Below are 16,558 nucleotides of genomic sequence, written 5' to 3'. Positions count from 1 at the left end.
CTCTCTTTCTCCCCTCTCTCCTCTCTCTCCCCCCTCTCTCTCCCCTCTCTCTCTCTCTCCCCCTTTCTCTCCCCCTCTCTCTCTCTCCCCCCTCTCTCCCCCTCTCTCTCTCCCTCCCCTCCCTCTCTCTCCCTCCTCTCTCTCACTCCCCCTCCCCTCTCTCTCTCACTCCCCCTCCCCTCTCTCTCTCCCTCCCCTCTCTCTCTCTCCCTCCCCTCTCTCTCTCCCCCCTCCCCTCTCTCTCTCACTCCCCCTCCCCTCTCTCTCTCACTCTCCCTCCCCTCTCTCTCTCCCCTCTCTCTCTCCTCCTCCCCCATCTCTCTCTCTCCTCCCCTCTCTCTCTCTCCTCCCCCTCTCTCTCTCTCCTCCCCCTCTCTTTCTCTTCCCCCCCTCTCTTTCTCTCCCCCCCCCTCTCTTTTGATCTCTCTGTCCCCTTTCTTTTGCTCTCCCTCCCCCTCTCTTTTGCTGTCTCTCCCCCTCTCTTTTGCTCCCTCTCTTGTGCTCTCTTTATCTCCCCTCTTGATCTCTCTCTCCCCTCTTGATCTCTCTCTCACCTTTCTTATCTTTTCCCTACCCCCTCTCTCCCCTCTTTTGAGCTGTTTTGAGCTCTCAGACTGCACAGCCTTTCACGGCCCGTCTGGGCCCGCCCCTTCATGCTCGACCACGCCCCCTCACGGCCCTTGCGCTCGGCCACGCCCCCTTCACGCTCGGCAATGCTCGGTCACGCACGCTTCTGCTCGCACTGCAGAGCAGAGACTTAGGGACTCTCAAAGGCCAGGTGTGTTTGTCCTCGTGCTGTGCTGTCTACTGCGCATGACAGCTTCGGACAAACACACTTGGCCTTTTATTATATAGGATATATTATTTTATTTTTATTTTTTTACTTGTAAGACGAGCACATTTTCAAAATTATTTTAATTGCAACAATATTAATAATTCAATATAGACAAACTTCCATCAAGCAATTTAGTGAACTGTCTAACACACTTTTTATAAACCTAGAGGCTGCTATGAAGAATAACAGACGTCTGTTGCTGCAGATGGGGGAGGGTTATAGGATTTGGAGTGCTATAGGGTCCACATAACATGTATTGGAGAGTAGTGGCAAATATTTTGAAATAAAAGAAACCATGATAAAAAAAATAATAATATTAATGGATAAAAAATAGAATACTCCCATATTAACCCTTGTGTATCTGTGTAAAAATCACAAAAATGCCCACATCTTTGTGTGGAAACCACATGACAATTTGTCTTGCAACCTTTTTTGTTAAAGGGACAGTTAACACCAGAATTGTTGTTGTTTAAGAAGAAAAATAATAACTTTATTACCCATTCCCCAGTTTTGCATAACCAACACAGTTATATAAATACACTTTTTACCTCTGTGATTATCTTGTAGCTAAGCTCCTATAGACATCCCCCTTATTTCAGTTCTTTTGACAGACTTGCTTTTTAGCCAATCAGTGCTCACTCCAGAGTAACTTCACGTTTATGAGCTCAATGTTATCTATATGAAACACATAAACTAATGTCCTCTAGTGGTCAAAATGCATTCAGATTAGAGGCAGTCTTCAAGGTCTAAGTAATTAGCATAGAACCTCCTAGAATTAGCTTTTAACTAAGAATACCAAGAGAACAAAGCCAAATTGGTGATAAGAGTAAATTGGAAAGTTGTTTAAAACTACATTCCCTATTTAAATCATGAAAGTTTTTTGGACTTGACTGTCCCTTTAACTTGCACCTTTTATACTACAGTTATTGCTAAATGCTGTGAGAAGCTGTGATTTATTTTTCCATTTTCAGTTTCCTGACTCTATCTTGTTTGTGTTCATATTTTTTTTTCTTCTCTTCCTCCCTCAGAGACTATCACAGCGCTGTTTAAAACACGTTTTCGTCTCGATTTCCCTTTTGACCTGCAGGAGCTGCCAGCATTTGCTGTGATTGGGTATGTGACATTTACATAAACTATACACACTGGAGAGGGAAAGTGGGGGGATCACAGGTTAAAGGGACATGAAACCCAACTTTACAATATATTATTATCAAATGTGCTTCCTTCTCTTGGTATCCTTTGTTGATGGAGCAACAATGCACTACTGGTTGCTAGGGCAACAGATTGGACAAACCAATCTGCAGCTAGCTTTTATTAGTGAATAGCTGCTGCTACTTGGCCTACCCACCTCCTTTGTTAAAAAGCATACCAGGAGAATGATTCAAATAAGATATACGTAGGCTGACCATATTGCCGCTTTAAGAAGGAACACATATGAAAAATACATATGTCAGGGTTCTTATACAAGACATTTCTTTAAACAGCCCTGAAAACAGCCCTGACATATGTATTTTTCATATGTGTCCCTTTTTAAAGCGGCAATATGGTCAGCCTAGATATACGTAAATTGTAGTGTTGTTTACAATTGCATGCTATATTTGAATCATGAAAGTTAGTTTGACTTTATTGCCCATTTAAATAGGCTTGAAAGAATATGGGACATTGTCTAGAATTATGTACCAAGGAAATGAGCCTTATTTATGGCCCATTTTAGAAAACGTTACTGCTATAACACTTAAACTGTTAGTACTTTGTATAACACCATTAAATATTTCTAGATTTTGAAATTAAAAAAACATAAAAATATTGAGTATTAAAATGTAACTTGATAAGAAGCACAACACAAAATGTTTGCCATCTTTGCTTTCCTTTTTTCTTTACCTACCTTTTCTGTTCCTTTAGAATTGCCAGTGGTTTTGGAGGAGCTCTCTTTGTATATTTAAATCGTAAGATTGTGGAATTTATGAGAAAGCAGAAAGCAATTAACAGATTCCTGATGAAGAAGTAAGTATTGAAAGAACAAGATAATTATGTTCCCATTGTATGGCCCTTGGTGAGAAGCAAACAAACTAGGGTTTTATATGGATATAGCCTCAAATAAGTCAGTGTTGCTAGTTGTGACTTCTTGTGCTTTCTTTGCTAACAGAAAAATAAATATAATAAAATATTCAAGTTTGTTTTATTTTTGCCTTTTACTTAATACCTAATTCTAATAAGCTCCTTAGTAGAGCCTGTCACTGAAGCAGTATTTCTGTATCCCTTTAAAATCCAATAAAGCTCTTTAACCTCATTGATCTTTTGCAGTCTATATATTGTAGATCCAATCATTAGAGCGATTAAGAAGTGAATACTATAACATTTGGAATGCAAATCATTTGCAAATAAGCAGATTATCAGCATTCTTATTCCATTACTAACAACATATGTTCTAGGTTTTAAAACATGAGTCCTTGTTACTAATTGTTCCTAGGAAAACAATACTCCCCTTTATGCTCCACCGTATTTCTGCAGGTAGGTACTGTGCCTAAGACTATAGATATGCCACTTCAATGCTGGTTTGCTTTTACTTTTTGCCACCAAATTGGCTGCATTTTTTAAACTCTTAGATTAGCTATCAGTCTTTGTTGTTTGGCTGGCACATTCCCTGCTTTCTGATTGGCTGCCATTGCCCTATCCCCAGGCGCCTGCTGTTCCCTGCTCTGGTCACCCTGCTCATTGCAACTCTCACCTTCCCTCCAGGATTTGGTCAGTTCATGGCTGGACAGGTAAGTGGGGCTATAAAAATTGTTGAGTGGCCATATAAAAGTTGTGGAAAAGGAGTGCAAACTGGGAGACATTGTTTTGTTTTTTTTTAATCCTTCTAGCTCACACAGAAAGAAACTTTGGTGACACTGTTTGACAACTGCACATGGGCTCAACAGGGCATCTCAGAAGACTTTTTGTTCCATGGAATCTCCAGTGCATGGAAACATCCCAAGGCCAATGTCTTTGTCACGCTAGTCGTTTTCATTCTTATGAAGGTGAATAAGAGACTATTCCATTTAAAGGAAATGTTTTGGTCATTCAGAATATAACATTGTCTTCAGATGGAAGGAATGATACAAGGGTCTGTCTTCAGACAGAAGGAATAATACAAGGGTCTGTCTTCAGACAGAAGGAATGATACAAGGGTCTGTCTTCAGACAGAAGGAATAATACAAGGGTCTGTTGATGGGATAGGGCTGTGTAGTGATCAGATAATGCATCACATAGAGCTTATTTTGTCTGCTCTTATTATATCATTTGCATCATCATTTATGCATCACTATTTCTTCTTGCACAGTAGTTCCCTTCACATCTCTCTGTGGCTGCACTTCCTTCACTGTCACTTGTCTCTCATCTGATTTGTAACACTGTTTTGTGAAATGGAGAAATTGAAGCAGAATATTTTGCTAGTGATTTTTTTTTATATATATTCTTATTTTATTCTTTATGACCTTGGTTCAGCATAGGGCACTGATTTCCAAACCTGTCCTCAAGCCTCCCCAACAGGCCAGTTTTTCTGGATTACCTTGGATGAGAGTAGGTAAAATAACCATGTTTAGTCATCAGCTGATTATTTCACCTGTGCTAAAGTTCAGATAGCTTCAAAATGTGTCCTGTTAGGAAGGGCTGAGGACAGGTTAGAAAACCAGTGGCATAGGTGATTACTAAAATATGCTGCCATCAATCTGCTATCATCAGGAGTTATTCTCCTATAGGTTCCTTTTATTTTTAAAGAAACAACACGGTCACAATACAACTGATGGGTATATATGCATTCCTTCATTTGAAATGAACATACACTATAAGCAAACTAACTGTATTATTTTAATGAATAAGGAAACTGAATAGCATAAAATTATAATCTTCCTGACATGTTGATAAACTAAAACTATAAAAGGCGTGAGAGAAAAAAATAAAACAAAATTAGAGAACATTTTTCAGATTTCCTATTCCATCAGAAAATCCTTGTGAAGTGCCTCATGACATTTCAAGGCCATTACAATCTGTTTGAGAGTCCTGCAAATTTACCCACTTATCGCAAGCATGTGTGGCTACTAACACTTCTGATTCTTGCATGGTGGTCAGTTCAATATTTCCAAATATCATCTTCATTTTGGCCTGTTTCTACAGCTGTTTTCCATCAAAAGGGGAGGAGAGTCCACTGCTTCATTCATCACTTGTGGGAATTAAGAACCTGGCCACTAGGAGGAGGCAAAAACATCCCAGCCAAAGGTTTAAATACCTCCCCCACTTCCCTCATCCCCCAGTCATTCTTTGCCTTTCGTCACAGGAGGTTGGCAGAGAAGTGTAGGAAGATTCAGAGTAGTCTCTTATGGATGGTAGTACTCATTGCAATGGGACTAGAGTTTTAAGTAGTCCTGTAAGCCTCTCAGTGAGACCATGGGTGAAAGTTAGAGACCAGAGATGCAGGGGGAGTTCTTCTGCGAAACCATGCCGACTCGTATTAACAGCTCCTTAAGCAATCAGCGTTGACGAGTTTCGCTGCCTGCTTTTCTTCTCTCAAGTCCATGTCCGGAGCGACGCTACTAACCTGTCACACTTAAAGGGCCGTGTTCCATGGCGTTGATTCTGGTAAGATCATTTCATTATATATATATGTAATAACACAAGAAGACAGGGTCACAGTGTGACTCCTTTTATCTGTATAGACTCTAGGGTAATACCCTCGGAAGAGTGTTATAGAACAGGGGGGATTTTAATATTCATAATAATGTTTATTGTGTTTTTTGCTGCACTTGTGGAGATGAGGCTCTGTCAATGTGGAACAGTTAGAGAGAGATTGTGGCGGGCTTTTTGGCGCTTCTTTCTCTCAGTGCAGGGGCGGTCCTGCATGGCACTTCATGTGACCGGGTGTGGCCTCAGTAACTTTCTCTTTCTCGACCTGTGTTCAAAGGAGACGAAAGCTGTTTCTTGTAGTTCGGGCCATAGGAGATGGTGAGTGCCCCGGCCATTGGGATATAAAGGTGCCATTTAATCTATAACCAAGTCCGTAAAAAAGGCACAAGCTATAGAGCACTCTGATATGTTGGAGAATACTCCTTCCTTATCTAAAACTACTAACTGTGTTTACTGTGAAGAGGTTCCAGTGGAACCGCCGTTGCAGCTCTGTTCCACATGTTATGACAATATTACTGCTTCTAAAAAGAATAAAGTATTTAATACAACTGAGCCGTCCACCTGAGGGTTCTCCGTCCCGCGAGGTGCATTTCCTACAAGCATCTCCGATTACACAAGCAGTTCCCCAGGGCACTACTAACCCTCCCACGGGAGGGGCCCTTTGGCCTTCGCCGATCAATTGTAGACGGCAGTTTCTGTGGCCATAAATGCGATGCCTCATCCTACTAAATGCAAGCGGAGGGTACGGCACTGCTATCCGTCTCAGGGGTCTTCGACTCCGCTGGATATCTCGGACAGGTTATCCGCGGAAGAGGACAATTCCGACTTATCAGAGGATGTTGCTTCTGAGTCGGAATTGGCTACTTCTAGGCCTCCGTATGCGGAGGAACCAGATTTCAAATTTAAGATGGAGCATTTGCGTTTCCTGCTAAAGGAAGTGCTTGCTACGCTGGAGGTTCCGGAACCGAAACTACCAGAAGGAACCTTCGATCCCTAAACTGGATAGGGTTTACGAAAACAGGGTAGTTTCCCAGGCCTTCCCGATTCCTATCAAAATGGCGAACATTATTAAAAATGAAAGGGAGAAACTAGGTTAGCCCTTTTCTCCCTCGTCTTCTTTTAAGAAGCTTTTCCCCGTTCCAGACGCACAGCTTGAACTGTGGGGAACCGTCCCTAAGGTGGATGGTGCAATCTCCACGCTTGCTAAGATAAGACCATTCGGCTTGAGGATAGCTCCTCTTTTAAGGAACCCATGGATAAAAAGATGGAGTCCATGTTGCGGAAGATGTTCCAACCGGCGGTGATTGTCGCTGTGGTGACTGGTGCGGCTACCTATTGGTGTGACGCACTGTCACGAATGGTTGAGGGGGAAACCCCCCTCGAGGAGATTTTGGATCTAATCAAAGCCTTAAGGGTAGCTCATTCGTTCATTTGTGATGCGAACATGCAGATTATTCGCCTGAATGCTAAGACATCAGGGGTTTTTTTTTTAGCTCGCAGGGCTCTGTGGCTAAAATCGTAGACTGCCGACATGACGTTTTGTTTGGGTTGGGCCTGGATTCTATCATATCTACAGTCACGGATGGCAAGGACGCCTTCTTACCTCAGGATAAGAAAGCCAAACCTAAGGGATCTACTTTTCGTCCCTTTCGTGCAGACAAGTCTCAGCGCCAGCAGCCTTCAGAAAAATCTGAGCAATCCAAGGGAACTTGGAAGCCAGCAAACTCTTGGAATAAGTTTAAGCAGAACAAGAAGCCCGCCGAGTCATTGTCGGCATGAAGGGGCTGCCCCCAACCCATCCTTGGACCAGGTAGGGGGCAGACTATCTTTTTTTGCGGGGGCCTGGAGGGATAGGTTTCAAATCGTATCCGCCCAGAGGCAGGTTCCTCCTGTCAAACATCTGTTTAAGACCAGAGAAGAGAGACGCCTTCCTGGGACGTGTGAGGGATCTCTCATCTCTCGGGGTAATCGTCCCAGTTTCTCCAGCAGAAAGAGGTCTGGGGTATTATTCAAACCTTTTCATGGTCCCAAAGAAGGAGGGCACGTTTCGTCCAATTCTGGACCTAAAGGCCCTAAACAAGTTTTTATCTGTCCCATCGTTCAAGATGGAGACGATCAGGTCAATTTTGCCTCTGATTCAAGAGGGGCAATTCATGACGACTATAGACCTAAAGGATGCTTACCTTCATGTTACAATCCACAAGGATCACTTCAAATTTCTAAGGTTCACCTTCCTGTGCCAGCACTTCCAGTTTGTGGCCCTTCCATTTGGTCTGGCGAGGGCCCCAAGAGTCTTTACAAAGGTTCTGGGTGCTCTTCTCGCAGAGAGCCAGAGGGATTGCAGTGGCTCCGTATCTGGACGATATCCTGGTCCAGGCTTCATCCTACAGTCTGGCGGAGGATCACTCGAGAGCTCTCCTGCTTCTACTTCGATCCCACAGATGGACGATAAACGAAGGAAAGAATTCACTGGCCCCCAGCAACAGGGTGGAGTTCCTGGGTACGATACTAAATTCTTTTGTGATGAAGATATTTCTGACAGACCAGAGACGTTGCAAGCTTGCGTCCAACTGTCTAGCCCTGCAGACATCCTCCAGGACATCTGTGGCCAGGTGTATGGAGGTAATCGGGCTCATGATATTCAGCATAGATGTCATTCCATTCGCCAGGTTTCATCTCAGACCTCTGCAGCTGTGCATGTTGAGACAATGGAACGGCGATCATTCAGATTTGTCCCAACAGATATCTCTGGACAGACTGGTAAGGGTGTCTGTCTTGGTGGACCCGACCAGGCCAGTTGTCCCAGGGGACTTCCTTTCTGAGACCATCCTGGGAGATTGTAACGAGGGATGCAAGTCTATCAGGATGGGGAGCCGTTTGGGGTGCCAGAAGGGCACAAGGCAGATGGACTCAAGATGTGTCGAGCCTACCTATAAATATTCTGGAACTTCGAGCGATATTCAACGCTCTGAAGGTTTGGCCCCCTCTGGGGTCATCCCGATTCATCAGATTCCAATCGAACAACATCACCTTGGTGGCTTACATAAACCACCAGGGGGGGACGAGAAGCTCTCTAGCAATGAGGGAAGTATCTTGGATTCTAGAATGGGCAGAGACTCACAATTGTTCCCTCTCAGCGATCCATATTCTGGGTGTGGACAACTGGGAAGCGGATTTTCTAAACAGACAGACGTTTCATCCAGGGGAATGGTCTCTCCCCCCCGAGATGTTTGCGGAGATCTGCAGCAGATGGGGGATGCCGGAAATAGATCTCATGGCGTCCAGACTCAATTGCAAGCTACCCAGTCGCGATCCAGGGATCCCCAAGTGGAAATAATAGACGCCTTGACGGTACCCTGGGACTTCAACCTAATCTACATATTTCCACAGTTGCCTCTTCTACCTCGAGTAGTGGCCCGCATCAAGCAGGAGCAAGCCTTGGCTATTTTGATTGCTCCGTCGTGGCCGCGGAGGACGTGGTTTTCGGATATAGTGGCGATGTCGTCATATCCGCTGTGGAAGTTACCTTGTCGCAAGGATCTGCTATTTCAAGGTCCTTTTCTACATCAAAACCTTGATTCTCTGAGGCTGACTGCGTTGAGATTGAACGCCTAATCTTAGCCAAGAGAGGTTTTTCGGAGAGAGTGATCGACACTCTCATCCAGGCCTGGAAGCTGGTCACTAGACGCATCTACCACAAGGTGTGGAGGACCTACTTGTCCTGGTATGTGAAACAAGGATACCCATGGCATAAGGTCAAGGTATCCAGGATTTTGGCCTTTCTCCAGGATGGTCTGGATAAGGGTCTTGCCGTGAGTTTCCTAAGGGGACATATCTCGGCTTTATCGGTACTGTTGCATAAGAAGCTTGCAGAGCTTCCTGACATTCAGTCCTTTGTTCAGGTTCTGGTTAGGATTAAACAGGTTTTCAGAAATCCGGCTCCTCCCTGGAGCTTAAACTTGGTGCTTAAGGTCTTGCAGAGGGCTCCATTTGAGCCTATGCATGCCCTGGACATTAAGATTCTCTCATGGAAGGTCCTGTTGTTGTTGGCTATTGCATCGGCAGACAGAGTCTCTGAGTTGGTGGCCTTACATTTTGAGCCTCCTTACTTGGTTTTTCATGCTGACAAAGCTGTTCTGTGAACCGGTTTGGGATTTCTTCCCAAGGTAGTGTCGAGCCGTAACATTAACCAGGCAAGACACAAAGCCTGTCCCATAACATTTAATAATTCTCACATCACATGCTTGCGCTTCTGCTGTTTTATGCTAGCACTGGGTGTTTGCTCTATATATAAACTGCTGAACACTTGCTCCCAGGGGCTATATAGATATGCCCTTCAGAATTGGCATGCTGTAATGAGCCTCATGGGGTAAAGAAAAAGAAAATATTCAGATGTAAAAATCATCAAGGAAAGATAGGTTGTAGCTGGATCCAACTTCATGTCCCTTTAACACTTCACCACACATACACAAATATTGTACTAACACATATTACGTACACAGCCTAAAACTGATACTGGTTTATTAATTTAAATGTAAACACTTTTACTTTAAAAATAAAAATCACACAATAAAAATATCAACAGTTTAAATGCTGTTTTTTCATAGGGATAAATTAACCACAATTAGATGGTTAGCAACAAGAATTGCAGACTGCATGGGATCCTATATATTGCTATTTGTGTCTTATGGTTTTTATGTGACATTTTAGCTGTATGTATATTTCATCCCTCTCTGTAGCCCTGAGTTACTCTACTCATATGTCTATACCCAGCTGTAGTTCATTATCATTTCACTCTTTCCAACTTCTTTATTCTCTTGTTACTTTCTCACGGGTTCTCCCCCTTTTACGTTATACAACCCCCCCCCCCCCCCTTTGCATTACTTTTATTTAGGCTGTCAATATCTCTTCATATTTGGCACTTCAATATAGATATTTGTCTTCTCAGCTGTTCTCTTTCTTTCCATGTAGACCCCCTTTCTCTTTCTGTTTGACATTCTGTATCTATCATTTTCTTCCTCCTCTTCTCTCTCTCAGTTCTGGATGTCTGCTCTGGCGACCACAATCCCAGTTCCTTGTGGAGCCTTCATGCCGGTCTTTGTGATTGGTGAGTTACATATGGTCCATGAGACAATGTAGGCAAATTATTGGTATCGTACATATGAAAGATCAGCAGTGAAACATATTAATTATTTTGCATGAAAAATAAAAATGATAAGCTGTGCAAATCTGAATGAAAACTAGAAGACAATTCTAATTAGTTGATAAGAGAACACTTTCATCTATAATACACACAAAAAAGGTTGCTAGTAATATAGGCACCTATTTTAACTAATTGTCCTATAGAGCTTGAAAGTATGTAGTACTCATATATATTAACCATTGTGTTGAAGAATGCATGTATATAAAGGCTGGTATTTATTGAACAGTGGCTGAATTGGTATGTTTAGCACTGGACTATACATTAAAAAAAACAAAAAAAAAACAATGTTAATGCCAGGCATTCAATGCCTATTTTCCTTAAAGGGATATGAAACCCACATTTTTTCTTTCATGATTCAGACAGAGCATGCAATTTTAAGCAACTTTCTAATTTACTCCTATATATTTAGCCACCAATGAGCAAGCACAACCCTGGTGCTGAAGCAAAAATGGGCCAGTTCCTAAACGTATCATTCCTGCCTTTCCAAATAAAGATACCAAGAGAATGAAGAAAAATTGATAATAAAAATAAATTAGAAAGTTGCTTAAAATTGCATGCTCTATCTGAATAATTAAATAATAATTTTGCGTTTCATATCCCTTTAATGTTTTTTTCTCTCTGAACAGGTAGCATGAAGGTTGCACTCCCAGGATTGTGAAAAAAAAATTCAGCAACATTTTAAGGCACATACACCTTTATCAAACTACTAATATTGTTCCTGTCACTATTCGCCCATGCACCTTCTGTTGATATAACTAGTAATAATAAGGCAGCTTTTTTTGTCCAGTTAGAGGCTGGTCTCTTCCTGTGATATCCTATGTAGTTATGAAGAGCTCCCCATGTTTAGGGAATTTGAAGGACAACATAGGAATAGGAAAGGTTTTTCTTATTAGGTATTTTGTGTATACTTAGTGCACCAGCCAAGTGTCTGCATCCAACTATGTGCTCCTTTTTATGTTCCTGTGCATCTGCTTTTCTTCCTGATCTATAAATTCGCCTGCTCTTTCATCTCCTCTTTGCTGTCAATGTTCTATTTCTCCCTCATCTCCTTCTCTGGTATTTTTGTGCCTCTCGCTGACTTATTATTGTGTGTTCCTCTGTTTAATCGCCTGATCCCTATCCGTTTTACTTCACCTATTGTCTGTGTGTCGCTATTTACATAGTACCCTCCTTTATCACCTGCCCTTGTTGTCTCCCCTGTCACCCCTTTTACTCTGTCTTTTTCATTTTCTGAGTTTAGCCACAATCTCCTTGTCTATCTTTCTCACTGGCTTGTTCTCTTGGTATCACCTTCTATATCTTTATTCCCTCTTGTTTGTCTATGTAATTATCTATGTTCTTACACTTAATCTCCCTGTTTACTCATGTACATGTTGCAGGGGCTGCATTTGGCCGGCTGGTGGGAGAAAGTATGGCTGCCTGGTTTCCTGATGGGATTCACTCAGATGGAAATACGTACCGGATTGTGCCAGGTGGCTATGCTGTAGTTGGTAAGGAGCAAACTTAAGCTGTATATTTTTCTTAACCCTTTCAGCCTTTTGCACTATTACTCACTGTTTGTCTGGCTCACCAGGTGCAGCAGCACTCTCTGGGGCCGTCACACACACTGTGTCTACAGCGGTAATAGTGTTTGAACTCACAGGACAGATCTCACATATTTTACCAGTGATGATTGCAGTGATTTTGGCAAACGCGGTGGCTCAGAGTCTGCAGCCCTCATTATATGACAGTATTATCCGAATAAAGAAACTACCGTACCTGCCGGAGCTGGGGTTTGGTCACCAAGAGTGAGTATTATCTAGTGGGAAGGGAGGAAAGAAGTGCTGTTATTTTAAGGAATTAAAATCAGTGTATTGCCCCAGTGCCTAAAACACTGAGGGTTATGTACTCTCTATATGCTGAGTAAAGAATGATCACTTTATAAATTAGTTTTACATTTACTGAAAAGTGACATGAATGCACACACAAGCCACACATGGGCCATAGATGCTGAAGAAGAGGTTCAATGTGAACATCTTTCAGAGAGCTTATTTGTTCTAGTCAGCAGGTGTCCTAAAGACAAACTGGATTAAGACTTACCCATGAACATGAGGCTTCCTCAAACTGAACTAGTGCTAAGGTCGTCATGTGGGGGGATGCACTTTTGTAAATCCCATTAACATATCGACCTATTCTATACTTACCTATGAGAAGCTGTTAGAGAAATAAGTCAGTGACAACATTTACATAATCAGAAATCTTTGATATTTACTTATTTCTTGTTGTCTTTCCATGTAACCAGCCAATCTAAAGCTATAACCCTAGCTTACTCTGCCTTCTCTCTGCCACAAGTGTTGATCCTGCAAGACCCAACACATGGACAGAGGTGAAGAGATGGCACCTATGCTTTCTATAGAAGTTAGCCAACTGAAAGCAACATAATACCCATATGCTAAATCACTTGATCACAATCAAGTGATGCAGCATAATTGTAAAAAGCTGATAGGATAATATCACATCAACATCAAGTGCTCTGTGAACAGCTATCCTTCAGCTACTATCAGCTGCATGTTTAAAAATAAACAACAAAATACAGCCAATCAGCTTCATCAGTGCTGATGTCACACAATCTCATGTGGTTTCATAGTAAGTGTCCTTAAAGGAACACTGTAGTCAAAAATAGAATCGTGATATTACAATAGTATACCTGTAAAACAAGCGTTTTTCAATGTTGATCATGTATTAAATATTTAGCGTTTTTTATATATTACTATTTTAAATATTAAATTTTTCAAAACCCACTGAGTTGTTCGCTGTTACTGATTTCCAATCTGGGGTGACAACTCCAGTTGCAAGATGGCGACTCCTAGATGCAATGTGCATGCGCGAGTTAGCGCAACATCATCGGATACGCCACCGCCTTATGTGGAAGCAGACACGCTCTATCGACCGCTAGCATTGAGACACAATTGAAAACAGGAGAATACGTAGAGTGGCTGGAGTACCTATCGCATCGATTGAAATTTAAAATGAGCATGCGTTATTTTTATCCTGGTGTCGGTCATGTCGACTTCTGTGCCGCAATATGCGCATGCGAGACTAAGCAAATCCTATTGCGCATGTGTTGAATGACGCAAATGTATTTTAATTTCATGCTAATACTCACCATCCGATTGGCAAGTATGTTATACCTTAGATGGCCCACATTTGATGGCTGGATGCCGTGATGTCATGGGGATAAAATAAAACTTTATTTTACTGCTAAAGGGAGCTTTGATTCTGCAAATAAAAAGGTACATTACATTTGTGTAATAATTGCAATGTTAAATGTATGGTCCGTTTTGCATAGGAAAAACAAAAGTTAGTAATCCTTTAAACTGAGGAAGAAGATAACATGACTGTGCCTGCACATGCTAGAAGCATGCTCCCGTGGCTGCTTAAAGTCTCTTTAAAATGGTATGTGGCTACTGAGGAAAGTTTGAGGTAAAATATCTTCTTTTACATAGAGATGTTCAGGTGATATTTTCTAGTCAGCTTATCACAGCTATGCTGCATCACTTTGAAATGATTCAACATTTGGGTATCTTGTCCCTTTAAAGTCAAAAACACATTGCAAAAACCATCTCAGAGTGTACAACTGTGACACTCTTGTGCTTTTATTTATTACAGTGTAAAAGTACCATGTAGCCCTTACATATGTGTGAGATTTCTTTCTGTAATGTAGCCATGTGTCATTCTGTTGCATGTGTTAGGCTGTTAGTGTCTGGGTGAGGTGAGTACATAAGTGAACGTATGCCAGTAAATAATGTGGAAATTACACTGGTTTGCTGCAGTTTACAGCAGGAAGACAGATGGAGGCCTCATCTGTAGAAATTATTTCTGACTGATAAATTGCATGCTGGACGTGCATATAGGGTATTATAGTACTTCAATTTGTGTTTCCATGTTTTTAGTTCAAAATGAACCATTCCTATTTGATTTAAGGACCTTTGAAAATTAAGAGTTACAATTAAAAGCATAGCCAGAGTATCAATTTGTCCATCATCTGATACTGCAAACTGTGAGTGTAGTAATTCATCCAATTTTATAGGCACTGAGAAGCATTATGATTTTGTGCTTACAGTGTCATGGTAAAACAGACATTACAATTAAAATCTAATTCCCCATAAAGGCCTAGATTACAAGTGGAGCGCAAAAATGCTATTGTGTGACAACATCAGTCGAGAGTAATCCATACTGCTCCCGTTTTTGGAAAAAAGTTATTTTAATTGAGCGATAATTTGGTATGTGTTAACATCTGCGTGTGGGATAGCTCATATGCATTAAAGGGATACTGAACCCACATTTTTTCTTTCATAATTCAGATAAAGCTTTCTAATGTACGCCTGTTATCAATTTTTCTTCTTTCTCTTGGTATCTTTATTTGAAAAAGCAGCAATGTAAGCTTATGAGCCGGCACCTTTTTTTTGTTCAGAACCCTGGGTAGCGGTTGCTGATTGGTGGCTACATTTATACTGTATACTTTAATGCTATCATATATGTTAATAGGCTTCTCCATTGTCTTTAGACATTTTTCCCATGTGCAAGGTAATAGACTGTTTCCAAATACCAGTGATATAGTGTTAAAGATGTCCAAAATTCCTTTTTAAGGACTTATCAAGTGCAGAGGTCTCTAAAAGGTATTGAAAGTGACTCGAAAATGGATTTTGATTGGCAAGAACTTTTTGGCCCCATAGGAGAAATAAGGCTTTCTCTGCAAGTGCGAGAAACAATCAAAAATGCTCTATTGTGACCTCACCAAGTAGAGAAGTAGCCTTTTTGTCCAGAAAAAGAGACCCTAAAAAGCCACAGCCGATAGATTGTTGACACCCTTGCAATTTCCTGTTGTCTTGCAATAAATTAACATATTAGATAAGTATGAAAATGTTTTGATTGCATTTACACCTTGTTTTCTTCAATAGCCAGGGTTTGCTACTGGAGTAGACACAACTAGGCACAGTCATTTTGTTAGCAAAAAACTGCATTGTCTTGCAGTTCTTATCTCATTATCTCTGCTCAAGCCAATTGATGGTACTTATGTGGCAGTGTTAGCCTTGTCTGCAAGGTGCTCTTCTACTATAAAAAACAGAATTTAACATGTTATATTACACTCTCAAGGTGTTTACACAGTGAGGAAAACAACATTATTTTTACAATTATATTTCCATCTTAATGAGATTATTACTTGTGGGAATTAAGAGCCTGGCCACCAGGAGGAGGCAAAGACACCCCAGCCAAAGGCTTAAATACCTCCCCCACTCCCCTCATCCCCCCAGTCATTCTTTACCTTTCGTCGCAGGAGTTTGGCAGAGAAGTGTCGGAAGATACAGAGTAGTCTCTTATGGAGGATAGTACTCTTCGGTATGCAACTGGAGTTTTAAGTAGTCCTGCCAGCCTCTCAGTGAGAGCATGGGTGAAAGTTAGAGTCCAGAGATGCAGGGAGAGTTTTTCTGTGAAAGAGCTCCATAAGCAATCAGCGTTGACGAGTTTCGCTGCCTGCTTTCTACTCTCAAGTCCATGTCAGGAGCGATGCTACTACCCTTTCACACTTGAAAGGCCGTGTTCCTGTTCCACGGCATAGATTCTGGTAAGATCGTTTAATTTATACAAATATGATAACACAAGAAGACAGGGTCACAGTGTGTCTCCTTTTATCTGTATAGAATCAAGGGTTAATATCCTCGGAAAGGGGGTTATTGAACGGGGGGGATTTATGCATAATATTCTTCATTGTGTTTAATGCTGCGACATATGTGAGATGAAGCTCTGTCAATGTGTGAACAGTCGGTTTTCTTTAGCAAGATATCGACGTGGGCCTTTTTTGGCGCGTTTTTCTCTCT

At 41.6% G+C, this 16,558-nt stretch overlaps 1 protein-coding gene across 1 annotated transcript in view; it reads left to right on the top strand.

Moving 5' to 3' along the window:
* The window catches only part of CLCN2 (chloride voltage-gated channel 2), a 385,429-nt gene that overhangs the window by 241,592 nt on the left and 127,279 nt on the right, over positions 1 to 16,558 (top strand). Inside the window, exons 9-15 of the mRNA XM_053710346.1 lie at positions 1,864 to 1,948; positions 2,738 to 2,839; positions 3,516 to 3,600; positions 3,700 to 3,855; positions 10,535 to 10,604; positions 12,080 to 12,190; positions 12,274 to 12,487. Coding sequence (XP_053566321.1) covers positions 1,864 to 1,948; positions 2,738 to 2,839; positions 3,516 to 3,600; positions 3,700 to 3,855; positions 10,535 to 10,604; positions 12,080 to 12,190; positions 12,274 to 12,487 — 823 coding nt within the window. The remainder of the gene's footprint in view (positions 1 to 1,863; positions 1,949 to 2,737; positions 2,840 to 3,515; positions 3,601 to 3,699; positions 3,856 to 10,534; positions 10,605 to 12,079; positions 12,191 to 12,273; positions 12,488 to 16,558) is intronic.

Source organism: Bombina bombina, chromosome 4, assembly GCF_027579735.1.
Source record: "Bombina bombina isolate aBomBom1 chromosome 4, aBomBom1.pri, whole genome shotgun sequence".
Taxonomy (NCBI): Eukaryota; Metazoa; Chordata; class Amphibia; order Anura; family Bombinatoridae; genus Bombina; species Bombina bombina.
The sequence above is the reverse complement of the archived record's forward strand: the minus strand, read 5'-3'. Positions and strand labels throughout refer to the sequence as shown.